General features: G+C 42.2%; 1 protein-coding gene across 1 annotated transcript; it reads right to left on the bottom strand.

The window, feature by feature from the left end:
- Positions 1-26,823, bottom strand: nherf1b (NHERF family PDZ scaffold protein 1b). The gene is made up of 6 exons (XM_078269332.1): positions 25,880-26,823; positions 11,255-11,428; positions 7,885-8,038; positions 5,646-5,689; positions 2,660-2,779; positions 1-2,552 (listed from the first exon to the last, which is right to left on the bottom strand). Exons 1-6 carry the CDS (start codon positions 26,456-26,458, stop codon positions 2,415-2,417), a joined length of 1,209 nt encoding a protein of 402 aa, XP_078125458.1. The 5' UTR covers positions 26,459-26,823; the 3' UTR covers positions 1-2,414.
- Positions 26,824-27,737: the final 914 nt, after the last annotated feature.

The raw sequence follows: 27,737 nt of genomic DNA on the forward strand, positions 1-27,737 counted from the left end.
TGATGTTGATGTAATGACCGATTTATTACAGTATAGCAATTGCTTACTTTTTACACATAAGCTACAACAAAACTCTTCATATAATTAAATCATTCATTTAGAAATATCCCTATTCTCAATAGTAGACAAATGCAATAAATCTAGTGAAGCACAGGCATTTTTTAGAAATACATCATCTCAAAGTTACATAATTATGGTTTTAAAGACATTGATAGAAATGTGTAAAAATCTAATTTCTCCAGGAGCAATAAAAATATTCCATATGTGAACTGAACGGCCATTCACAGTGGACGGGATAGTAAAGTGAGGACGGTATAAGTTACTCATAATAAACTGTAGTTCACATTTAATAAAAGATGATAGCATGTATTCAGACAAAGTGTGGAGAAACGATTAAGCTGAACTCGTTTTCAATTCAGAGAGTGGAATTTATGTAAAAAAAAAATTTAAAAATATAAATGAGAGCGACATAACCAATATAGTTGAAACCAGATATTTACATACACTTCAAAAAAAACACAAAAACTTTTATTTCTTTAAATCAGAGTAAACTTTTTCTGTTTTAGATCAATACATTTTAACATATTTTTTGCATTTGTTAAATGTCAGAATCGAGCGAGGGAGAATTTCTATGTATTTTATTTATCACTTTCATCAAAGTCAGAAGTATACATACACTAAGTAAGTATACACACTTATTGTATACACACTTATTGTGTCTTTAAACAAAAAGAAAACTCCAGATGATTCCATTCTGAGCTTAAGAAGCTTCTGATAGGTTCATTGATTCCATTTGAGTTAATTGGTGGCACGCCTGTGGATGCATAGAAAGGCACACCTCAAACACAGAGCCTCTTTCTTTGACATTATGGGAAAATCAAGAGAAATCAACCAAGACATCAGGAAAAGAATTGTGGACCTCCACAAGTGTGGCTCATCCTTAGGTGCAATTTCCAGATGCCTGAAGGTCCCACGTTCATCTGTTCAGACAATAATACGCAAGTATAAAAAACATGGGAATGTACAACCATCATACTGCTCAGGAAGGAGACGGATTCTGAGTCCCAGAGAGGAATGTTTTTTGGTGCGAAATGTGCGAATCAATCCCAGGACAACAGCAAAAGACCTTGTGAAGATGCTAGCTGAAACTGGTAAGACAGTGTCATTATCCACAGTAAAACGAGTCCTGTACCACCATGAGCTAAAAGGTTACTCTGGGAGAAGAAAGCCATTACTTCAAAACCACCATGAAAAAGCCAGACTACAGTTTGCAACTGCACATGGGGACAAAAATCTTAATTTCTGGAGACATGTCCTGTGGTCTGACGAAACAAAAATTGAACTGTTCGGCCATAATGAAAAACGGTATATTTGGAGGAAAAAGGGCGAAGCTTTGAAGCCTCAGAACACCATCCCAACTGTGAAGTATGGGGGTGGTAGAATAATGTTGTGGGGCTGCTTTGCCGCAGAAGGGACTGGTGCACTTCACAAAATAGATGGCATCATGAGAAAAATAATACATAAAAATTCTCCCTCGCTCGATTCTGACATTTAACAAATGCAAAAAATATGTTAAAATGTATTGATCTAAAACAGAAAAAGTTTACTCTGATTTAATGTATGACAGTAAAGAAATAAAAGTTTGTGTTTTTTTTCTGAAGTGTATGTAAATATCTGGTTTCAACTGTACATAAGAGAACCAGTTTAAGTTTAAGTTTAAAGCCATCAGTGAGGAAGTTTTAGGCTTTAAAGTGTAAACTGAAATCTACGCCAATAAAACATTACTGTTCAGTCAGATGTTTGATCCCAACAAACTAATAAAAAGGTAAACTAGAGATATTAATTAACTGATTGTCGGGTTGGTTTAACTCATTTGTTGTTGAAGACACTATGATGTTTTAAGTGTTAGTAGAAAGAAGACAGATAAGCAGACGGAGGAGCACTGCCATAAACTGAGCATAATGATCAACTCCTCCTGGTTTCCACAGGCACCAGACTCTGGCCAGCAGGGACTGTCAGGGTCCCCCCCCCACACCCACACCCACACACACAGACACACACACACACACACACACACACACACACACACACACACAGAATACAAACACAAATTGTCAACATGGTCCAGTTCTCTCATTGGCATATGCATTTTTCATTGTTAGTAGCACATTATACATATATAATATCTGTTTTATAATAACATGAAGAGTAATAATAAGAAGAATACTATATTTTACAGGCTTGATTTGTCCGGTGCCAGTAGTTAAACTGCTCTTAATGTCATGACAATAAAAAATATCTTTCTGATGTCTCTTTGTAATCACTATAAAATCTGTGTGTAAATGTATGTATGTATGTGTGTGTGTGTGTGTGTGTGTGTGTGTGTGTGTGTGTGTGTGGTGAGCTGAGGTGTCCTATAGGTTGCTGAAGAGTTCATTTTTCTTGGTCCAGTCCATGGGCGGGGCTCTCTTGTTGGAGCGTTTCTGGTGGGCGCGCTCTTTGACCTGCTGCAGGGACAGGTTGAGCGCTGGGATGGCATCTGCGATGAAGCTCTGATGAGAAACGGGAACAAATTATGTTACATTATGTTTATTTAAAAAAAAAAATTAAAAAAAATCATATAAAGTTGTTGTGCTGCAGGATATTTCCTGAGACGTACCTCAGGTGGGGTGTTAGCGGGCGGGGTTGTGAGCGAGGTGTTGGACGAGGCATTGGATGGAGAAGGACTGACTGACAGCTTCGAGTCCCTCTCTGCCTCTTTGGCCCCTCTACCATTCACCTGGGAACACAAAGACTCAGCATCAGCATCACTTCATTATTGTACTATCAAATCATTACAAATACAGACATTTATTAATATGGTCAACATTTACAAGGCAGTCACATCACTGTACATTTCAACAAGTGTGATTGGGAAACTATTCTTTTTTTTTCCCCCAGCCTTGGTGCAGCACCAGACCTCACCACAAGGGGGCGACCTTGGATTTGAGTTGGGCTTTTCTATTGAGTACACATTTACCTTAGGTAGAGGCACCTACGAAGCGGTTCTCTAACACATAATTAGTTTAAGAAAAGCTAAATATTGGGAGGTATATGTAAATAAGTAAGACAAATTAATGGTGTGTTTTGAGCTTCCTTCTTAGTGTTTTTATGGTCAAACACGTCTGCTAATTTAGTGATGTGGGAATCACAAATAAAAGGTATTAAGTACATCTGTGGGATTTCCTTGGAATATATTCGGCGAGAAAGCAAAAGCAGTTTAAACTTTGTTTTGTAAGAGTGGTGACTGGTGAAATTTGAGAAACTCATCCTGATTCTCTACCTGGTTGCATTGCTCATCATTTGATTCAGATTATTTCTTGCCCCCAGCGTTTTGTATTAGTTTGAATGAGTTGCAAAGGTTGCAGGAAGAGGTATTTTAAGTTCCTGCAAAATCAGTATTAATGTCTCCTGTCAAACAAAATGGATTTTGAACCCACCCCAACCCACCACCCTTTAAAGGCCGCATCTTTTACCTCACGACTTCTCCCTGACCTCTGGCACCCCCTCCCTCATGTAACTTTACTGCTGCACATACTGTCCCTGAGCAACGGGAAGCCCCAGTCAGGCTTCACTTGCTCTTGCATGTTTGGCCAAACGCCTGAGCGAAAGGCAGCCACGGTTGGCACAATAGATTCTTTTAGTTGGTGTTTTAATGTCCTCATACAAGTCTGGAATTATCTCTATCTTATCAACACTGTTTTACATCCAAGTCTAGCGTGTCCACCTGGGAACAAGACACTGTGGTAACCTGAGAGACACTTAAAAAGCATTCCTGTGAGGTTAGAAAAGCACACACGCATATATAAAGCTTGTGTTTGTTGAAATATACAGTACAGGATTTCAAAGCAATGGTTTGACATTTTGGGAAATAAGCTTATTCTCTTTCTGGTGGAGAGTTAAATGAGAATATTTATACCACTCTTACATCTGTATTTCAAATATGAAGCTACAGCCTGCAACCACTTACTGTAGCTTAGTTTAGCAACAGCTACGTTTAACAAAATGCACTCACCAGCACCTCTAAAACTCTAACTTCTTATGAGTTATTTGTGTATTATTGTTGTTTGTATATTGTGTTTTGCGGAGGCTTTTATTGTCGGACTATTTCTTGGCTGAGAGCAGTAACATCCTGGAGTCTCAGAACCAAGATATATCTGTCACATAACCATGACAAAATAGTCTTTTGTCGTTTTTAAGGTTTGTTCAGACAAAAAGTGAAACATATTTTCGCCTTGCGTCATTCGTGTGATTTGACCGCCGCTGATCATTGGTATTTCTTCGCCAAACAGCTAATGTACCAAGTGTACAGACGTTAGCTGTGATGTAAAGCTAGAAACGGACGCGCAGACCGTGCCAGTGGGAGCGTGACTGGGTGTTCTTTCTGCTATTTCCCTCCAGTCTTTCTCCTTTTTAGTTCTCGTCCCTGTACGTTTATGAAGCATATAATAGTGTTGCAGAGATGATGCACTTTTGTAGGCTAACCCGGAAGTTGGCATCAGCCTGGTTCCTCTCAACAAAAAGGCCAATGGGATTTTTTTCAATTGGCTTTTGGATTATAGCAAAAAATAAGCTCTGTGGCAAAGAAAAGTTTATGATACTTACACGTTTTCACATTTCAGGCATCTAACCAAAAACCCATTGACTTCGAGACAAGTGCAAAACTTGCAAGAATGTTTCTTTCACATTGAAACATTTTTAAAATCTGAGAGACTCATCTTGCCGTTATTTTGTGTCTAACTGAATCCTACCATTGACTTTGTATGGAATCGCGCTGCCTCTGAAATTCGCTTTCATTCTCTCTGAACACACAGTTCCACTTCAGTTTTTGTACAGATTCAACAAACAAGATATAGCGAGCGTATTTCCCAAAATGTCAAACTATTCCTTTCAGTCTGTGAGTAAGTGCACTTGCCTCCTACAGTAAGTGGTGGCCAGTGTGTCTCATTGGGATTACGCCCAAATACGTCAGCAGGATTAACATGAAGTTACTACATTCTTCATTGCTTCTAGTTTTAATATACCTTTTATACAAAACGCTATAAACTGTGGGTCAAGCCACTTCATCTACTGGCGGATTTTTATTTTGTATACACAATCTGTCCTTGAACATTTTCAAATAATTTAAAGTTAATGGAGTACTAGCTGGGTGCGGTTTTCCTCAAAGCACCAAACAATGAATGCCAGAACGGTTATACAATCACAGGAAGTCCGTCGAGTACACGTCTCTGTGATTAATAACTCACTTCGCCAGCGTATCAGTTCTCTGATGTGGCAAACCACACCTGAATGCCAAAATGCTACGTGTTTCTTTGAAACCCTGTGTGACCTTGGCCTGCTGGTCTGTGTGCCATACGAAGAGCTACAGAGTATTAAAGCAGAACTATTATTGTCCTCCTCTCTGTCAGGAAGGAGAGGCTCCATCAGAGAGGAGGGAAGTTACTGCTGTGGGCGACCGACAGCTCTTCACACACTTCAAAGTTTAAATCCCACTTTTGGCTTCACTCTAAAGCAGATCTCCAAACCAAATGATAGCTCTACACTCTTTTTAGTGTCATCCTGCATAATGTGTCTCTGTGATATATTTGCTGTTGGTGTAATCTTACCTTCCCCTCCATTCCTCCGTTAATCACAGGCTCAGGCAGCGGACCTGTAGGCATGAAAATGACACAAGAATCATTGGACTTTCCAAAAATACAACTCTTCCCCTGTCTGTCAGGACTCATATCATGTCATGATACTTGCAGTCCTTCAGTCCTGCACCATCAGCTCCCCTCTGCTAGATCAAGAGTCTCTCTGCAGCTCAGCTTTCATTCCACCAACACTTACTCTATTACATAGCGCAAGTGTGAGCAGATCATCTATTATTCACAGATGGTTCATCTTCTATGAGATGGGGCTCCTCCTGGTGCTCTATACCTCCCCTCATCCTCCCCATCCTCCAATGCATCCACAGACCCTCCACATATCAGATAGCTGTAGTGGAAAGTTTCCTTGCAGTTTTTCCTCATTGGCATATAGCCATGTTTGAACACAAACCTCATTTTTGAGATGTGGTAACTCATCACAGAGGTCCGACTCATCTCTTACCTTCCATAGCTCTGATCCTCCGCACAGCCGAAAAAGTGTTTCTAGCTGGTGATGATTATTACTGGAGATAGGAGCCGGCCCTCCAGACTTAATCTGAGATTAGAGTCCTCCACAGGTTTTTTCTGTGTGTGTTTGTGCCCCTGAGTCTGAGAGGAGCCTCTCCAAGTCCCAATACAGCTCCAGCTCCAGGCTGAGAGGCCACTTGGAGTGAGCACCTTGGAAACCAAACAAAGCTGCTGGCCAGCCGGGCTGATCAGGGAGAGGCTGTATGAGTGAGATGACGTTAAAAGTCACTGAAGGCAGGTGCCCTCTGAGTGGGCAGCATGTGAAGTGCAGGCAGTTACCTGGGAAACGCCTCACTGGAATCTATTAGTCTTTAATCTTGGACTGAAACACTGGAGGGTTTGAGAGTCCAGGAAATTATGAAACATCTGCTTCTCATTCAGTGAAGGCAGTTCAGTTTCTCTTTTTGCCCCTATGTGGTTCATCGCACAAAAGTACACAACACAGGACAAGTCACCCACATGCTTACCGATAGATCTACCTAATTTATTCATAAATGGAAACATTCTTTTAAAACATCGACAAATATTAACGGAAGAAAAAGGCTGCATCTCCCCCCTCCCACAACCCCATTCTCCAACTGTTGCCATGCCAACAACTGGCAGCAGCATGTTTACATGAAGCATCTGAGCGGTACTTAAATACACTCTCTCACACACACACACACACACACACACACACACACACACACAACCTGCCTGAGGATCTTTTTCTGTGGAGGGACAGCCCTCAAACACAGAAACTAAATCACAGGCTGTACTAGGGCTCCCCCTGGTGGCCGTGGTAGATATACCAGGACCTGTGTCATGTCAAAGTGCCTTTGAGCAAGGCACTGAATCCCCTACCAGCTCCTGGGATTACCGTAAGTGACCCGTTTGTGGATTTGGAGAGAAGGTCGCAAAAAGAGGATCCCTTGAATCAGTCATGTATTCATGTATTGATCTTGAAAGTTCATGACATTTGAAAAATCTGTTTGACAAAGAAGTCTAGACAATGATCCTCTTATGGGATGTTTTTTTGGAGCTTTCGGGGCTCCAAAATCTCGTGGCCTTCATCGGTGGATGGAGTTATCATAGGACTGAAATTTCACACTTAAGGTCTCCATGACAACTGAACAAACTTCATCTGCTGATTAAGGCCACGGGATGCAGCTGAAACATCCAGAAAATCGCAAAAAGGTGACGTTTTTCAAATTGTTTTTTTTTTTTTTGCGTTGAGATATTGAACCTTTGCGAGAGAAAGAGAAAGATGAGCATTGAAGCCTTTCACAAGCAACACGGTTACTCTGATCTGATCTATTTATGTCTAAAAGATTAACTTTCTCCACAGGACTGGGGGGCAGGAAGTGGCTCAGCGTCTCGGTCTCTGTCTGCGTTTCTTGGCAGGGACAGAAAGAAAAGGAAAAAAAAGTCATGCGGGATAGAGAGAGAGAGATAGAAAGAATTTAAGGAGGAGCGAACCAAGAGACTGTGTGACAGACTTCTAATCTGTTAAGACTTAAGAGGAGGACAGGAGGAGGCGGCTTCTAGTGTCTACAACATGTCTATAACTGCGACTGACAATGAACCTGGAGTGAAACATTACGAGCTAATTGCAGTCATTCACTCCGTCCTTGCCAGACGACTGCAGTTGAACTTGTGGTGCCTCTTGATGGTGAAATCATTTTGTGTGTGTGTGTGTGGGTCCTCTTACCAGTGAGGTGGTCCAAGGTGGGGGCCACTCGGCACTTCTTGAAGTAGGCGTCTGTGTCAGGGTCCACCACCAGCAGACGTGCTTCACTCCCACCGGCTTTAATGATGGCCACGACTTCTGAATGTGTCTTCCCTTCTACTGACAGACCGTTCACCTGAGGAGAAAAAGAGATTATTTTAGATTTAGCATTAGACTGGTTTTCCAATCAATCCTGCATAATGTTTCATGTGTGTATTTAAATGTGTTAAATTAATGTGGACTGTAATGTTTGATGTATGTTTTTAAATGTGGACCCCAGGAAGCGTAGCTGTGCTTAAGGGCACAGCTAACGGGGATCCTATAATAAACTATACTAAACTTCAAAATAAATAAAAAGTTGCTATTGTTTCTTCTTCTTTTTTTGGAATGGGGCTGTCTTGTCTTTGTTCCCAGAGAAGTGAACAAACTGTTTTATCACTGTCAAGGATTTCTTTCTCAATATTATCACTGTCTCCAGGGCAGGAAATCCTGCACGGAAAACGCACGTACGCATGCACACACACACATTCTTTCAACCACTAACTTGCAAAACAATAACATGCTCAATACCAAAAAATATTTTCTTCTTTTCATTTTGTCCTTTAAATCGACTTTTATCACCATGTTTACATGTGGTACTTTAACTCAACATGTCAGGTGGCTCACTCCCACACCAGAGTGTTCTGGAATAAAATCACCATGGGAAAGCATGTGAGAAATGTCTCGAAGGGTGTGTGTGTGTGTGTGTGTGTGTGTGTGTGTGTGTGTGTGTGTGTGTGTGTGTGTGTCTGTGTGTGTGTGTGTGTGTGTGTGTGTGTGTTTAGGTCATAGGGTGGACCTGCACGTCTAAGCCAGTCCCACAGAGGAAGCTGGACAATAGCTGCTTGGCCAGTAACAGCAGTAACAATGGCTGTCCGCTCCCCACAAAGCCCTGCTCCTCAGTGGGTGGTGTGTCTGGGGCCCTCTGGGGGACTGGAAAGCCCTCGCTAGACTCTCTTACAGACCCCAATCTCTATGGCACTTTTAATCCCTCTATCCTCTTTTTGTCCTTCTCCTCTGATTCTTCCTTTCCATTTCACTTTAGTTCTTATCGTCATTCACTTAGAGAACGAAGGATCGTTAGCTCTGATTTAACCATGTGTTGGAAATAATATATTAGGCAAATTCATTGTGTGTCTTCTGCTTCTCCTAAAGAATAAGTGGATGTATGGTTGGTTGCATGATATTCCAACCACAAGGTTTTATGAATTGAATGTCTATTAGAGGACAATACAAACGTGGGCATGTGGCCTGTGGTAGGCCTAAAGGTACAGCAGTGTCTCTCATACATTAGCTCAAAATGTAGTCGCTGTTGAGCATAAAAGTATCATAATGACTATTTTCAAAACATCAGAACTTTGAACAAACATTTTAATGACACACTTGCTGTTTTCACTAGAATTGTCTGAAGTTTATTTTGAGCATCTTACATCTTACTTTGTGATCTGGAAATTGCAGGAATTCACATGTAATTTTAGTTTTTGTTTACACACACATCACATCTCTCTGTAAGCCAGTGTACACTAAAAAAAATGAGGTGGGCAGAGCTGACCCCAGACCAGTTAAGAAGCTGATTATTCCAGTGTGAGGCTGCTCACAGTGACAGTTACACTAGAGTCCTCTGGGGGTTTTCAGACCCCACACAGCGGCTGTTAGTTCACAACACATTCCTCTGAAAACACAGTTAACTTTGGGAAAAAGACCTGACCACATCTGACTACCAGAAGGCCTAGTTGATACTACTGGAGAATGTTTTTGGGGGTGGATTTGGATAAGTCAGATTACTTTTCTGTTTTAAAATAAAACATTTTCTATGTATTGTACCAACCTGATCTCACAGAATTCCGTGAAATGAACACGGCCCCTTAAGTTAAGGAGAAGGTCGTGGGTGGGCTTACGTTTCCATGACACGCGGGACAACAACGGGACGGTTGGGTTTAGGAATAGAAGAACGGGACGGTTACGGTTGGGTTTAGGAAACGTGACACCCGGGTCTCCTGGGTGAAAGTGGTGTGTTTGACCCATCCACCACCCCAACCAACCTCCCTACGTGGATTTTCGGGCTTTCATACTACTCGCTACCGTAGTCGCTCCTAATGCTACGTCATCTTCTCATGGACTTTACATTGGCATTGTTTTCCGTGGTGGCCACACAGAATTTTCACACATTCCGTGCCACCACCACGTAATGCGGTGTTAACAGTTTGTGAGTTTGTGATCATTTCACGGAATTCTGTGAGACCAGGCTGATTGTACTTATATAGTCTCGCATTAGGCCTTCCTCCACAGCGCTGAGGAGGACGTTCTGGCTAGTCCACACAGCAATTCGGAATGGGAGAAAAACGTGCTCTGGTTTATTGCCCCAGACAGAGGCATGGTGCCGCTGCAAAACAGCCTCGGGAAGAAACTTGTTTTGGTGGAACATGTGTACATTCAAAAGTAGTTTTAGTCGTGCAACAGAAAACTCAGATTCGACAGATATTTAGTTTAGCTAGCTGTCTGGATTTACCCTGCAGAGATCTGAGGAGCAGTTAACCGTAGTCCTCATGAATCGACCAAAGTTTAAAATTCCGACACAAAGAAAGCGGAAGGTAACATCCGGCCGAAAGGAGGGACATCTGGCGGAATTTCCGGCAGCAATCCCAGAAGTGGAACGTCGTGGATATAGACTAGTACTTATATTACTTATATACTTTATGTAGTATATACTCTCTCTATTATACTCTATGTACTATTTTGTCCTAAAACTGTATGAAATGTCTTCATCCATATTTGAAGACCTGGTATTCAGCATCAATCATTGATGGCAATGATGCAACTACAAGGTAACATGAGTGTGTACCAGGAGAAACACTCATTTTAAATTGGTATTTATAGCATTTGTCTTTGTCTATTTTTATTGATCATGGAATTGTTTTGACAGTTGTGACAGTACTTTGGGCACATTTTCACACAGCGTTCTCTTTCATACCTTATACTTGAGGCCTGATTACACACCACGCCATTCTTCTCTATTTTTATCCAAGTATTAAAAAAAATCAATACAGGCTGCTTAGAGCGGAAGTATGGCAGACTAATCAGGACGGATATTCTTGTGTATCTAATCAGTTACTTCTCATAGAGATGACTGTGTAACTATTAAGTTGAAAAGTAAATACTTGCTAATACTGCCAAGGACTTACATTAACGCTTCTTACATAAGACAAAAATGTGCCCGCCTGTTCAACGAGTTTCTAAGCTAGAAGATCAACTCACCAGAACAATAATGTCCCTTTTATTACACCATACTGTATGCTCATACTTATTACAGTACCTGTACTATCCTGTCCTTGGACAGCAGACCTGCCCTCTCTGCTGGAGAGTCTTCATCCACAGCTCTGATGTACTGGCCCGGACGCGCCCGCTCGCTGTGCAGGTTGAAGCCATATCCGTTTGGACCTTGCTGGATCACACAGAGACGTGGCCGCAGTTCAGCGCACAACACCTCCTGGAAGAGCCCAGAGGAGAGAAAAACAGATACAGTATGTTAATACACTGTTATGTGACATGCATCAATAAACCAGAACATTAGCATTTTAAAAATATCTCCACCATGGGTTCAGGAAGAACAAGAGGCACAAAGATTACGGAGAGCTCCAGTGAATCGTTAACCATGAATATAAAGCCGAGGTTGAACATACAGGTGGCTGCTGCATGCTGATGTGTTGTGCAGTATGTTATTAACAATTGTGTGTAAACTGAAGCTGCTGTTTGACTCCACGTGACTCCAAAGTTCGCCAGGAAGGAAGAGGGTCTTGGAGGCATGTGATTGGAGGTCTGCTGGGAAGGTTTGTGGAGAATTAAGGGGGCGGCAATCGGCGCTGCTTTGGCCATAAGGAAGGAACCGGTTCCGGTGTGGTACGCAGCCCTGCTCGCTCCAGGGCCCGAGGAGGACAATGGAAGCTGGGCGCTGACCTCTGACCGCCTCCCCTCACCCCATGCAGTCCCGTCCAGTCCCACTCTGGGATGGCAGGAAGAGTTAAAGCTGTATTGTCATTCAGGAAAAAACTCTAGCTCAACCCCAGAACCTCCCTTCCGCTGTGTGGGAGAAGCAGGTTCTTTATTTAGAAAAAGGGGGTTTAATGGCTTTGTCATCAAAGAGGTGAAAATACGAAATACAGGAGCTACCGAGCTCAGGAGACGCAGCACTGGTCAAGATAATCTTTGTCAGTGTGGTCAAATCTGACCTGACACTGCCTCCACATCTATCAACTGAACACTCGAAGACAATGAACAACCTCTATAAATAAGTCTGACTCACTTTCTACAGAAAATACTGACATCAGTGGACATAAATGAATTGTGGTCATTATAATAACTGACTCAACATTTTCTCTCGTTTACAACTTGACACGGGCAATGAGTGATTGTTATTTAAGACTTGCAGTGTTCTAAGCTAACACCCAACCAGATGCAAAGGATCAACTTTTCCCTTTTTCTCTTAGTAAGGCATCTGGAAGAAAAAAAAACACGCTTTGTAAACTTTGTAGTGGCTCCAAATGAGATTTACGTGGAACTGGAAACTGTATTTCTTAAGAAAGACTTTATTAATTAATTATTAAGAATATTTCCTTCCAACGTAATTTAACTTGGATTCTGTGGATCCAGAAGGATCTATCCATAAAAGCCACACCCTTTTGCGTCTAGATAGATTCTCTGCCATTTAATTCACTACTCCTCCTGCTAATTCGAAGCGATCTTCACCACATTTGGGACACAGCATCTCTGGACTAAGCCGGTAAGTAAAAGTAACCTTTTCGGATTTTTGATGTTCCATAACTATGACTGTGTACATGTATGACTGTCATTTGCATTGTGAAGAATTACTTATATATACTGGACAAATAGGAGTGTGGTATTAATCTTTTCATCTAACTCTCAGCATGAAACCAAAATGTGAAAGTATTCCTTTAAACTTCCTTCAAAACAGGTTCTCACGTGTGTAATGGCCTCGAATAAAAACATAATGGAAAATACAACACAGTGTCGCACGTTTACTCAGATATACAAAACATAAAATGTAATGGCATGTAAGGCTAACAGCAGTCTGTTCTCATCATCATGCAGATTGTTCATCTTTGTGTCCATCAAGAGCCTGCTGAGCTGCTGGAGTGTGTGCTGAACCTTTATGCTGCAGGTCAGATGTGCTCCTGATAAGAGTCCTACAGCCAGAGTTTCATCATAATGGTAACTGATTATACAAAAGGGATTGTCTTTGATTGCACGTCCTTCACTTTCTCAAGTGTTACACCCAAACTTCAAGTGAAACCACCTTCTTTTACGAGTCCTCTTAATGAAAATCCAAAGTACAGACTCTTTCATTCATTTAGCTTAATGTTTGTTCTTATTACTGACATTCTCTCTTCTGAAAGCCAGGAATTAAAACTATAGTGCGTAGTTTCTGTCGCCCACATGAGGAATTCTAATTAATGACAACAACACTGTCGGTGCATCCACATGACGCAAGCCTTCAATGATCGCGCACCACCCCCACCCCTCCTCCACGCAGTTGCTAGTAGCCAAGGAGGACACGGAGGATTAAAAAGCATGATGGACTCTTCAGAAGAGGTAATTACCTTGTAGTTTTTACGTCATCTTCATCTCCAAAGCTGAACATTGTTGTTCTCAGCGGTGACCTTGGCACATTGCTATTATGATGCATGTATGTGCACCGTAATATTTTTATTTGTAATCTTTTGCATGTTTGGGTGCTGCTGCGCTTCCCTGTGTGTGTGTAACAAGCATAGTGTGTGCGCGCTGTGCATGAGCCTAGGCGCATTTTACTAATTCACTGTTAAAATAACAATGAAATGCTGCGCTATTGACTTTAGACCAGGTTTTTGTTGGTCAATGGCACGATCACGTCCCGCTGCCTCAAGATAGCAATACGTCAAGAATTCACCTGAACACACCTCCCTGTAAGACCAGCACGCCCATGGGCGCAAAGATGGGCGCAGGTGCATTTGCTATTTAAACGACGCGGGGCCTCTGGACAGGAAATTGACAACTGTGTCGTTCTTAAACTAGCAAAGACACTTGCGTCGTGCTTTGTGCTGCGCCGGGTGCAAGATGGGGCCCTCTAGCTTTAACTCACAGAGCTTTCTGTCTTCAACTCTATCTGTGATGGCAGAGTAAAGCACTAAAGATTCATGCAAGAACTTAGGGAGCTCTCTCTTCTCTGTAACACACTCCATGATCTATCATTACTCAGTTCATGTGCCCAGTGTTAGACACCCGAAAGCAGATGAAACACTGAGTGCCATCGACACACACTACAGGCTTGGCATTAGACTCTCTGACACTCATCGTGTGCTCTGGCTGACGTTAAGCGTCCCTCTGCAGGGAGAGAGAGGCTCTGGCAGGGACAACAGAAGAGGGTTTGTGTCGGAGAGGAGTGGAGGGCTGAAGAATCTCCACGAGGGTCTGTAATCTGTGGAATCTGCTGAACACACACAAGCCAGGAGAGGAACCAAGGACCCACTACTTGTCAAATGTGTGTTTGTGTGTGTGTGTGTGTGTGTTTCATGCGGTAACAACAAATACAATGTAAGTTCTCCGCAACGTTAGAGCAGAAATCTGACAAACACAGCTGCCAGTTGCAAATAAACTGGGCACATCAAAGATACAATCGCAGAACGTTGATGGGACGTTCTGTAAATAACAAACTGACAACATAATACTCCTCCACATACACTCATACTGAACTTATCTGCTGTTGAATGACACACAAATCTGTGTTCCCTAACCTACAAAGCTTTACAAGAGTACCGCTAAATATTTGTTGCAGACAGGCTTAGCTTTGCCCTGAGGTCAGCTTAATTCGTATACTCCCTCACGAACTCTTTATTTTGTTTAGAGTACTTCCCAGACCCTAAAGCATCTGCACGTTCACATGATGTGTGGAAGGAAAACACGGATTAATTTATCTGCTTGTGGTGCTTCCTCAGATTTAGTTTGGTTGTTAGGCTGTGAAAATATATCGACTCATTTTGATTTTTTTCAAATAATGAAAAAAAGGTTTCCGGGACCATCAAGCAAATAACATGAGTCACACTCACTGTGGCATAAAATCTTATTTGGCATGCTCAAATACCACAAACCATCCTCATTATCAATATTTCTGGAAAAACAGCTAATGCGTATCAGATATGCCTCGTGGTCACGCTAGCCAGCATTTTTAAGAGTGGCTTGTTGATGCCGGGCTTCTTTTATTAGATGTCAAATACAGTTATTTTATTCCCTGCTCTCATTTCATCCTCTACATGCTATCTAATGAAAGCCTCCTTTCCCATCATGGTGTGTGTGTGTGTGCATCGGTGTTTTTGTGCATATGTTTGGGTGTGTTCAGTATTTAAATTTCTCTCTCATGTTGGGAAGTTGAGCCAGCGCAGAGGGAAGCATATTGAGGGAAGATGTGTCAACAGTTCCTGTTCAACGCTTCCCTCCTCAAAGGAAAATTTGTGTCACTGAGAGAGTGTGTTCAATCTCGAAACGCTGTTTTTCTGGGCCGAGAGGAATATTTTACACAATAGGAAAGAGAGAATTGATCTTCTTATCTAACAAAATAACGTCTAGGCATATTTTCCAAAATGTGGACAAACCCCTTAAAAGTTTCTTAACTTAAACTGACCATCAGCTGAGTTTTACAACTGAGTTAATAATATGTTGCATATAGAGTTAAGTAACACTGGACAGTCCAAATAAAAAACCTATTCCTGTCGTGTAGAAAGTAGAATTGCATCATATTTGTTTTCGCTGTGACACTTCTCTCTCTATTGTACCCATTGTATTCACTCTAATGGCTGCTGCTGTTAAGCCTCTTATTTCTTTAAGTACAGTTTCAGACAGCTAGTGTAGTTTCTAACTCCCCTGCACAGACTTTAATTATTTAGCAAATACAAGTAAGCAATTGCTTTGAATACCAATTACTCCGAAACAAAACAAGGGCCGGTGTTAATATTCTCAAAACGCAGTCACGAGTCACACTGAAGCTGTCTCACTGCATCTGCTGCTACAGCACACAGTTTATCGTGGTGTTTTTGAGAGTTCACAGGTTCCCCACCCAGAGGTCAATGTAACCCTGTTTTAGACTTCTGACTTCTTAGGTTCTGGTTTTCCTCAGGAAGCTGCGATTATCAATAGATAAGCTACAGAGGTAAAGTTCAATTTACATGCCTCTTTGACGCAGCTGCTGCAACTCCTCTGTGCAGCATGTATGGGGAGCTTTTTTTGCTTTTTTCAAATCCAGTATAATATGATTTTAGGAAAATCTTTGCTTGAGATTACTAGCTATTGCTAATTATTCAAATTCATGCTCATACTATCTTACACCACCTCATGTTGGCGCTATCGTTAAAGTCAGAGGATCACTAAAATCAGCAGAATTTATTCGCTGTGAAGCGTAAATATTTGTAAAACATTTCATAGCAATCCATCCAATAGTTGTTAAGATATTTCAATCTGGACCAAAGTGGTGGATTGACCAACAGACAGGCATTGCCATCCACAGAGCCATGCTGCTAGCGTCTTAAAAAAGTATCTAATGTCAGCATTTATATGTGTATTGCTGCAAAAAAGAAGGCATTTCTGCCTTCGAGGGGCCTACGGGTGAGTGTCTCACAAGCCAGATTGATTGATTTGCATCTTCTAAACCCTCTAAGTGAGAATTAAAAGACCTAACAACCTCCATATTATCCATCCATCATGTTTATCACCCCCTGACTCAGTCACCGGAGATTTGCATCTGTCAGGCTTTTCTGCTGATTCTGTTCGACAGAGGAGCTCTGGGGCTGCGAGCGACTCAGTCTCTGGCAAGGAGGGAGCAGTCTGTGAGAGTGTGAGGCTGCAGCTCTGCCACTCAACTTGCCAGTTACTTCATATTCTTCATATTTTCCCCATGCTTTGCCAGCAGATTGATGTGTAACTACATGAGAACATATGTAGGACATCTATTAATGTAGGCTTCCTGCACAGCTCTGGGTCCCGACTCAACTATTCGTTTTGTTTCACATTTCACATACCCAGGAAAAGAAAAAGAGAAAAAAGATCACATGCCGAAATTTCCTATAATTATGTACACAACACCTCACTGACATATTTTAACCGTCTAACGTCCGATAAACTCACGAGTCCTGCAAATCATCAACTGAAACCTGTCACACTCAGCTGTTCTGTGCATGCAGACATGTATTCTAAAACGGCCTCTCTTTATGTATCACTCTTTCTCCTTCTGCTTACTTCATCCCTCGTGTCGCTCTAATAACAGAGGGCGGCTCCCCCGTGACTTCTTTGGCCCGTTTGATCAGCGTAAAGAATAACTGCTAAAGTGACACGGTGCCAGGCACTGCGGTAACTCAGTGACATGACAAATCATTGGCCTGCCCGGTCCTTGTGATTGTCATGTGTAGTTTTTGACAGAGATTAAAAGCCTTAAGAACAGACTCAATAAATGCTTGATGTAAACCTGGTTCCTTTTTAACCACCACAGCACAAGTTTTGTGCTCTTGAGTGTATGGAGCGCACCACTCTCTCAGGCAGGACGGGGGTGTTGGATTTCAAGCTGGACCATTGAGCCAGCTGCGAGGCAGGCGGAGGGGGGAACAATGCACCCTACTGTCCCCCCTACCGTTTGAGGATGGGACAAACTGGCTCTACAAAAGACACCAAAGAAAGGTTCTGCTGAGGGTTCCTATTACAATAGCCTCTTTAGGCCCTCAAAAAATAGAGCTAGTAGGGTCTGCCTTTCCTCAAGGGTCTCCATCTTTAGTTCGTCCACCCTGCAGTCAGTTTTATCTTATCACAGTCAACAAGTGTTATCTCCTTGGGCCAGTCTTCCTGTCCCCGACCCTCCACCCTTACAGACACGAAATCAGCATCAGCTCAACAACCTTTAACACAAGTTTCTCTCCCACCTTACACACACACACACACACACACACACACACACAGAGCGCTGCAGTGTGAGAAAGAGGGAAAGGCAAGACAGAAAATATAGATGTTGAGATATCTGAGACAAGTCAGAGCCTCACTGTTACATTCAAGCAGAAGTGACAACATGATGTAGTCACACTCAGCATTGCATTTTCCACTGTGGCATACAAGCAAACGTTAAACATCAGTGGTTTATTACATAACCAGTGCTGTGTAAGCTTTTCAGTCAGGGACAAATAATATGTCTAATCATAGACGCTACACTCTTGTAATTCAAGAATGAGCCAAAGGTTAAAGGAAATTCCTCATGTAGCTCTTCTTCTGTGTACTTTGGCTTAAGTTAGCAGGGACAAAAGATTGAGCGTTAGCATCCAAGAAAAAGCTGTGCCCTTTAATCACAACCTGCCCTGTGGTTGTGTTGCATTATTAAGGCTACGGTTAGTGGAAACATGTCTATCTAATCTATTTTCTTGTGTGATGGATTCTCCTTGGGTGACTGGAAAATGCCTTTTGTTATTTTTCTCAGTGCATATAAAATGTAAAATGATGAGTTGCAAAAGGCTTGTCCCTCTTAGCTGGACAGGAAATATCTCAACATAATGGCCACAGATGTTGAGAACAAGACCAAGTCTCTACAGTCATGTCAGCGACTCTGTGGGGGTGTACTTAGGCACAACGGTGCTTTGAGCTAAATGCTAATGTCAGTATGCTAACATGCTGATGCTTAGCAGGTGTATTTACATGCATGCATGTATGTATGCTAACATTAGCTAATTAGCACTAAACTCAAATAACAGCTGTGGCTGATGGGAATGTATTACAATTTCAAAAAAGTAACTATTTTGGGATACATTTTTCCTACATTTCCTTAGTTTTGCATAAATATGCACGCCAAAAATGTACATTAATTTTCTCTGTCTTGGTTGTATGGCATCTGTTTGTTGTACGATGCGAAGGGAGGTGGACGGCAGGGGGTGAGTCTATTTCAGGGCGAGCAGCCAGTCATTTCCTCCTCCTCCTCCACCCCCCCGGCAGGGCGCGGCCCTCCGGCTCATTGTCTGCCCGGGGTAGTGAACCTTCAGCAGAATGGAGTGGGAACTGGAATGTGGCATTGTGGAGTCTCAGTTCAGTATCACACACACACACACACACACACACACACACACACACACACACACACACACACACACACACACACACACACACACACAGGTTCCACCCCTGACCTAGGCCACAGTGGTCTTGGCTGCAGGGACAGGACAGTAAGTGCTGTTGTTTTGACGGACGTCACTAAAAAGTTTCACTAAGAGTGCTGTGATTTGCAAAAAGACAACATATCAATGGTTACTTGTTCTGCCCCTAATCAATAGAGCAATATAATGTTCACTTGTGATGTAGAACTCCTTTCCTTGCTTAAAACATTACAGTTGTGCCAGTTTATGACTGTCTGACATTTAAACAATAGTACATATGAACTTATGAAACAGTATGAAACTAATACTGGGTTGCCCTGGTGGCCTATAAAGGTTTAAAATGCTGACTATAAAATCTTGATGTCTCTGGTTAAAGTCTGGTTGCCGACCATTGTTGCATGTCCTCCCCACTCTTCCCTCTCCTCTTATTTCCTGTCATCGCTCCACTGTCTGCTGATATAAAGCCAGAAACGGCCACGAAATACTTACAAAAAGGCAAATACTCTTGCACTTTGGTATAGTAAGTATGTTTTCAATGTTTTCTTTGTTAAACAGGTGTTGTAATGACTTGTGCGTGACTGGTGAAACTGGAAAAACACTGGCGATACTGTCTTGTTATCTTGGGCGACATTTTGTGATAGTATTGTGTCATGAGTTGCTTTGAGATTCCCGCCCATAATACACATACATGTCGGGGGGTGGTTACTAAAAAACAAACTCGACAGATTACTGTGTAAATAGGGGGGTGCCAACTAAATAGAGAGAGTCTGACCGCTGCATCTGAACAGAAAAGATAAGAATGTTTTTAATTTTTTTTTTACATTTTATTTATTTATTTATTTATTTATTTATTTATTCGGGACAGGGAAATTGTGCTTTTGGTTATTTCGACGTAATTTAAATGTAATCTTTTCCTGATCTTAATGGCTGTGGTACACATTTTTTGAGTGTATTTATCTTTATTTAGCAGCTAACGATAAATAAACATTATCAATGACGTGTTTCAGTGATATTTGATTTAGTCAGTACCACTCATTAGGGGATGAGTTTTTAAGGATAAAATAACATGGGTCTGTCTTTGACTGAATAAAATACCTTGATGCATAGGCAAGGCAAGGCAGCTTTATTTGTAGAGCACATTTCAGCAACAGGGCAATTCAAAGTGCTTTACATGAAAACAGATTAAAAAATTAAAAACAGATTTACATGAAAACAGATAAAAAAATAAAAAAACAGATAAAATATGAGAAAAAAAACGTTACAGTGCAGTATAAGAAATTAAACATTGAAGAGCAGTTAAAACAGTTAAATATATAAAAGCAGATAAAATAACTTTCCTGGACTCAGTGATCCAGTTTTTGGAAAGCCAAAGCTTTTTGACCAATATGACAGATATCTCAAGCAGTCCGGTCCATACTTTCTAACCATCTCACCCACTATGGGTCCAGATGCGTCGCACGGCTTTGAGGTTTCATTCCCCATAGTTACAGAAGCTTTTCATACAGCATACAGCATACAGCTATGCTTATCCAATGTTGCCATTGGGTTAATACTGCAGGCCTGGAGATTGATTTGCAACATTGGCCTGTAATAATCATTTTTTTTCTTCTTTTCTATCATCTCTACTTTCATACTTTCTCATAAACAAATAAGGTGCAGGGGAACATTTTACTTATAAAATACACAAATCTTTGAGTTGAAAAACAATGAAGCCCCTTACACCCTTCATTTCCCCTGAAACGTACAGCTCGACGATCAACAAAGAGCAGGGAAGGGTGACACCCAAATACACACACACACACACACTAACATGAAAACACCCCCAAAAACCAAATACAAATGCAACACATGCCCAAACGTACTGTATGAGCAGAACATCAAGCAACCATCAGATTGAATTATGAAGTATATCTGAGCAGACAAACACAATGACACATCCTTTACTCAAACAGAGCCAGAACAATACCTGGCTTTGTCACATTGGCTTTAATGATAAGCAAACCAAGAAACACAGCTGGAGACGCTGTTTACTTTCATGATTCAGTGTCTGTCGCTGGAACGACTATTCAACCTGTGTTCATTTTAGTCATCATATATCCTGTTCATCGCAGGCATTTAGCTGCTACTTTTGCTTAAACACACAGCGATGCCTCTAACCTTTGAGCTGTAGTTTTACTGTCCTGCTAAGAGCTGCTGAAAGTGCAGGCCAGCGGGGTGAGAAGAGGATTAAAGACGACGGGCGGACGGGTTCTTCCACCAACAACAATGACAGGAAACCAGCGCAAGCGTCCTGGGGTCTGTGCAGAGTCCCATAGACAGCAGCAGGCAGCCAGAAACACACCCCGGACCATCCTGGCTCAAATAGCTGCTATAGGTGTGGCTAGTTCTCTAATGCATGACAAACGATCATTGAAAGCTGACGTTTATTCTATTCAGAGAAAATGGTATCCACAGGCTATTCCTGAAGGCATTACATCAGATAAATGTGGACGGTAAACTCTGAAAACTAAAGTAAGTCTGTCCCGCTGAAAAAGATATGACAGTACACAGATTGTCACGTGGATGTGATGTGACCCTTCCTTGTGCCATAAATTATATATATAATTCCTGCTAATGGTCAGTGAAGATCTGCCACTGTGGGAAATAATATATGAATGTCCTAACCCCGGTTAACATTGGGTTTGCTAGAGGTGACACACACACACACACACACACACACACACACACACACACACACACAGAAAGGACATCCAATGAAAGCCAGTTAGAAAGACCACTGTTGATAGACTGCACCATACAAATATAGACTGAATCCTCCCACAAAGCAGCTTCAGGGTGATTTGTTTAGAGAAAACACGTCATCCCCTGCAGTTAAAGGACACTTCTATGTAAACCCCTTAAGTGTAAAAAGCCAAGCATGTGTGATTAAAGCAGTGGGAGACGATCCAGCTCTTTAATAAGCAGGTTTTATTTGAATGTGCAGATTAGAGGAGGGAAGTGACAACCGACAGGCACACAGTCGCCTTCTTGTCTCATTTCGGGCATCTACAAAGTCTGAGTCTCCTCTCTCTATCTACTGTAGAAACATACACAGTGATATTACACACATTCACACACTTAGTACCAGATCTCATCTCGCTGCAGTCAATTTCATCTCACACAAGTGCTCTTCCTCTCCTGTAATTAGTGTTTAAGGACAGTCTTATGTAAGCAGCCAGCAGCCATTCAGGAAGACTCCCAAAAAAAATCTCTCTCTCTCTCTCTCTCTCTCTCTCTCTCTCTCTCTCTCTCTCTCTCTCTCTCTCCCTCTCTCTCTCTCTCTCTCTCTCTCTCTCTCTCTCTCCCTCTCTCTCTCCCTCTCTCTCTCCCTCCCTCCCTCCCTCCTGTGTGAATCACTGAAGAAAAAAGCAAATGCAGCTCCAGAAAAACACCTTCTTAATGGCCAAAAATCACAATTGTTCAAGTCTGTGTTACAACAAAAGGTTCAGGTGCCCATTATGTACAGTGAAACAGGTTTCTCTTGCTGTAATGCTTCCTTCTGTTCATACTGGCCATCCTAACATGCTTCCAATGTAAGTGATGGAGGAAAAAATCCCAAGTCTTCATTCACAAAAATACTTGAAATCATTTTTAAGTTTTTGTTCTGGATGAGCTGATGGATCTAGATTTGTAATACGAGCTGAGAGAGAGCGTCTACTGCTACTTCACTGCCATCAACAATTGCAGAGTAAAACTGCCTGGTAAACAAAACAACGACCTTTGGAACCGATGTACAGTATTTTCTTTTGTGTGTTTTGTTCCACGATGACAACAGCAGTTCCTATTTTCTTCCCGGGCCACACTCCACGTTCTAATCTTCGTCACTGATCGTTCACTTTTTCACACCTCTCCTGCGCTCTCACTTTCGCCTACTTCTATCCTCACACATACACACACTCCACATGCGCTGCACACACACACACACGCAACATCAGCGTAACCATGGCAACCACGAGCGAGGCTCCTCGGTTTCCGGGGCAGGCGTTGCTCTTCGAACCCTCTTTTGTGTCGCTTCAAAGACTGAGGCCAGACATCTAGAGTGCGGACGTGTGTGTGTGTGTGTGTGTGATTGGCCAGGCCACAGGGCTCGGGCACAGGAATGCCGGACAGGATGTTGGGAGAAAATTCCAGAAAGAGTGGACTCACTCTGAAAAAAAAACACACCCTGAGGTGCATCTGACTGTAACATAGAGAGAGCAGACTCTAAAACTGCATCCCTCGAGTCCAATTTACACACTCACACACTGTGCTGTTTTCTCTGTCTCTAAGTAACTTCTGCAGCTTGTGAAATCTTGGGTTTTGTACGCCTTTAACATAAAAAAATTAATAACTCTTACTGGATTTTTGCTCCATATGTCAAACTCTGGGAGTTTGTTGAAATGGAAATCTAAGTGATGAAAATGAGATTGTTAGGAGTGCTATTGTTTGTTGTGATGCCAGTTCCCTCTGGGTTGCGTGCCAGTGTGAATTGTACTGCCACTGCTCCATTAGGCCATCTGTGGAGAGTATCAAGAGTAAACATGGGAACAATCGCTGTATATTCCTGGGACAAACAATATAACCCAGCAGTGCCCAAGAGCAGTACACAAGTGTGGGCCTTACATGCCAGAAACATAACTCCAAAAGGTCCTGCAGGTGGGAAAAAAACGATGTAAGGAAGCAGTGCGTGGCCACCTATAAAATGCCAAAGCTTCAGTAATGGCTATGTGGCATTTTAGAAAGGGACAATGCACATTAATCAACATGAGCACAGAGTCCAACATGTACATGTAAATGTGCCAGATTAAGCCATGCAGGCTAATTTTCATCTGCAGTCCCTAGCAAGTTGATGGCTTAAAACAATTATGCTTTCCTTTGAACAGCTGAGTTCATATAAGGTGAGGAAGTTTACAAATAGCCAAGCAGCATCATGTGATCCTTAACAGCTTTAGTTGTTACCACCACTGAGGGCGTTCTTATGAATAAATGGTAAAATCTCTGAGAAAATAAAAGCTATTCATGTGAATATGATAAACAAGCACACAGAGACGTTCTTTGTGCATAGAAACTAGAGCTGAATCAATTAGCCAATGAAGCAATTCGTCAAAACTAAATCTACAGCTATTTTGATGATTGATTAATCATTTAAGTAATTTTTACAAATACCAAAAAATCTCTAGTTCCAGCTTCTAAAATGTGAATATTTGCTGGTTTTCTTTGTCTATATATATATATATATATATATATATATATTTTTGGACAGCTTAGCTTAGCACAAAGACTGGAAACAGAGGGAAACAGTTAGCTTGGCTCTGTCTGACGGTAAAAATATGTCTATTTATTTACCGTGGAGTGCTAACGATCTTCTCATCAGACAGAAAGCAAATATGTCAAACTATTCCATTAATACCAGGAAAAGAACAATATCAATATTCAAGCTATGTCACAAATTACAAATACCAAAATAAAATATCTAGAATCATCCCACAATAGAGATCACTTCAATATACCTCCTCATCATCACTTAACCATTAGGTGTCACCACTTTCTTGACCTCCCATCAGCTTCAGAGATCATCCAAAACATACACTGAACAGCAGCAACATCCTGGTTATGGTTCAACCATTATTAGATCCTGCAGAAAAGCTTAAATCTGGCCTTGTTGCACAACAATTTCATTGTTATTCAATGTTGCCTCCACCAAACAGTGGTTATACTATCTGCCATGACACAGAGATAGAGTTGAGCTGCACATTGATGGTCTTTTTCTACGTCTTTGTTTTTGATAGCTGCTGGCTCTCTGCACACTGTGGCCCTTCTTCCCAACTCACTTCCACCTACACTAATGTACCGAACAGGAGAGCTGGACACAAGCAGAAACAGCCTCGGGGGTAAACATCCAGGATGTAGCGAAGGGCACAGATGTTCCAGACTGGAAGGACCCTCTTCTCCTCAAGTGCATTTTAATGAACCCAGGTCCTGAGTTCACAGCCACACACAGACACATGTGCAGACAGACAGATAGCGTGGCAGGAGAAAATAAGGGCACAGCTAGAAATGGCCACTGCGGAGTGAGAATAAAACCATAATGTTTTACAGACAAAGATCAAAGGTTGAACATTTTCATTCGTGGGACTCATTTTTTTGAGATTGAAAAAACAGACACTATTTCCTTTTGTTTGTTGTGGAGGGTTCAGCAATGTTAGATATTTGTTATGGTGGTTTTCTAGAGGAAGGGCACACAACACCATTTCTTTTCAAAGTGTGTTTGTGTCATCATTGTTGCTGACTTCATGCTTAACCTTGTGGCATCACTGTAATAACAGAGGACAGCGTTGCCTTACGTTTTCAAGTGATTGCTCTTTGAGAGGGCTGCAGAACAACACTCACAATCATGCTATCTGAGAGGAGAAAGTAGAGCAACAGTTTGAGGTTTACAGACTTGACAGAGGGTGGGTGAGAGGGGGGTCATGGTTTAGTTTTTTCTTGACCCCAAAGTTGAACCAGGTTGTTGTTTGTCCTCTCACCCACAGCAAATGTCCAGCTAGCTGACCCTGCCTACAGCCTGGCAGCATGTGGGTGCAGTTGGCCATGTTATCCATGTTATCACAGAGCACATATTCTCTCTAGGAAAACACAGCTCCCTCAGTGATGCATTTAGTGGCTCTAATGTCATTAGTATTGTGTGTAGTGTACAGCTGGAGGAAAAGGAAACCTGAAAATAAGAGCTGCAGAAACCTATTCTAACTTTGACTCACCTTCTCAGAGTTGATGCTCAGCTTTTTCTCGACGTGCACGTGGATTTCTCCGTTACTCTCCGGGACCGGCGTGGACTCCCTGGGTGTCTCCTCCCGCTCCTCATCCCCCTTGACGTGCCGCTCATCCCCGTTTACCGTTCCGTCCATCTCCCTATCCTTCTCGTCCTCCACCACCACCACCACCTTCTTCTCCTCCTCCTCCTCCTCCTCCTCATCATCATCCTCGTCGAAGGGTAACGGGATACCGTCAGTGACATACTCCTTCAGACACTTCATGTTGTGTTTCTTCAGAAGCTGCTCCGTGTCCGGGTCCACCACTACGAGCTCCAGCCGGCCCACGGTGGCTCGTATCCGGGACACGACCTGCTGGTGGCTCTCGTTCTCCACGTCCTCCCCGTTGACGAACACCAGCCGGTCTCCGGCGCGGAGCCTAGAGGTTTCAGCCGGGCTGTCGGGCTCCACTAACCGGATGAACTGCCCCGTCTTGCCTTTCTCTCCGTGGAGGTGGAAGCCGTAGCCGTTCTCCCCCTTCTCCAGCGTGCAGAGCCGGGGGCGCAGATACTGGCTTTTGCTCGGCATGGTATAGGCTTCACTCGCCTTCACACTGCTTCTGAACTGTGTCTCTCAACCTGTTGTTTAAAGTGGAAATGACTACAAGACCTGCTCCAGGATGCTGCTGGGGAGGGGTGTGTGTGAATGAGTGGTGCCCCTTAAAAAAAATCCAACCCCCGCCCTCTTGGGGAGATTAGTCCGTGGGAAACGGTGCTGGTGTTCCACTTTCACAAACGAGTCCAAGTCTGACTTGATCCTCACACTTGTGTAAATCCTCACTGTGACTCCTGCTATCAGACAGTGGAGGTCCTGACCCGAGGACTGAATTGAGGCTGATTAGACTCACACAGCAGCTCCCTCTCAGTGTGCGACAAAAGTAGAAAAGCCACTCAGGAAGAGGGAGGTGCGTTCACGGAACAGCCCAGCTGTTGCCTCATGCAAAGTAGGGAGAACTGGAAGAGTAAACACAATCCGAGGCTGTCAATGAAAAAACATGAAGAAGATGATCAGAGGACTAGATAGTGTTTGGATGAAAGAAAAACGAGTGTTGTTCGCCCCCAGATGCACAAACCTGCAAACCCTGCTGTGATATAGCCTAAAAAATCCCTTTATAATTACCATTGTTTAATTTTCACAGTTTGTTTTCTTAAGGTTTTCCTAAAATTGCATTGCAGTTTCCCCCCACATTTTGCCTTCTTTCCCCTCTGTGACCAACACTTGTTGCACATGCATTTCGTCACATTGTAGCCTACGTATTTGTTCTTACTGCTCCGAATAATTCCTAATTTTTGGCATCTTTTCATTTTAAAACTTTTGCCCCAAAACCCCTTTTTCACACTTGCATGCTGCCATTCTATGTATCATATTGTATTTTCATTTAGCATTGTGTGTTTTAGCACAGTCAATTATATAATACATAATTAAGTTTATTCTCTATCAGTCCTGGTATTATACAAGCACTGAATAGAAATTAAATAATATGTAAGCTGTTAAGACGTATGGCCTTCTGATATGTCTTCAGATTGGTTGTAATGTAAATGTAATTGTAATGATTGATATGCACAAATTAGGCATTTTGAGAACCCTATCAAGAGTTTAATTATAATGATCAGCATAATTTTAAAACGCCACAGTGTTTTGAAGCCAGTCAAGCCAGAACCCCTCTGAACGTTCAGAGATATGAGTGAAAGCTTGTATAAATATGAGCCCGGCGGTAAGCTGTGGAAATAAAGCCTCAGGGAGGATTAGACTTTTCAGCTGAGAATGCTTCCAGACCTGATAAAAGGACAGAGACAGGATCTCTCAA

This window comes from Sander vitreus, chromosome 15 (genome assembly GCF_031162955.1).
Source record: "Sander vitreus isolate 19-12246 chromosome 15, sanVit1, whole genome shotgun sequence".
Classification (NCBI taxonomy): Eukaryota; Metazoa; Chordata; class Actinopteri; order Perciformes; family Percidae; genus Sander; species Sander vitreus.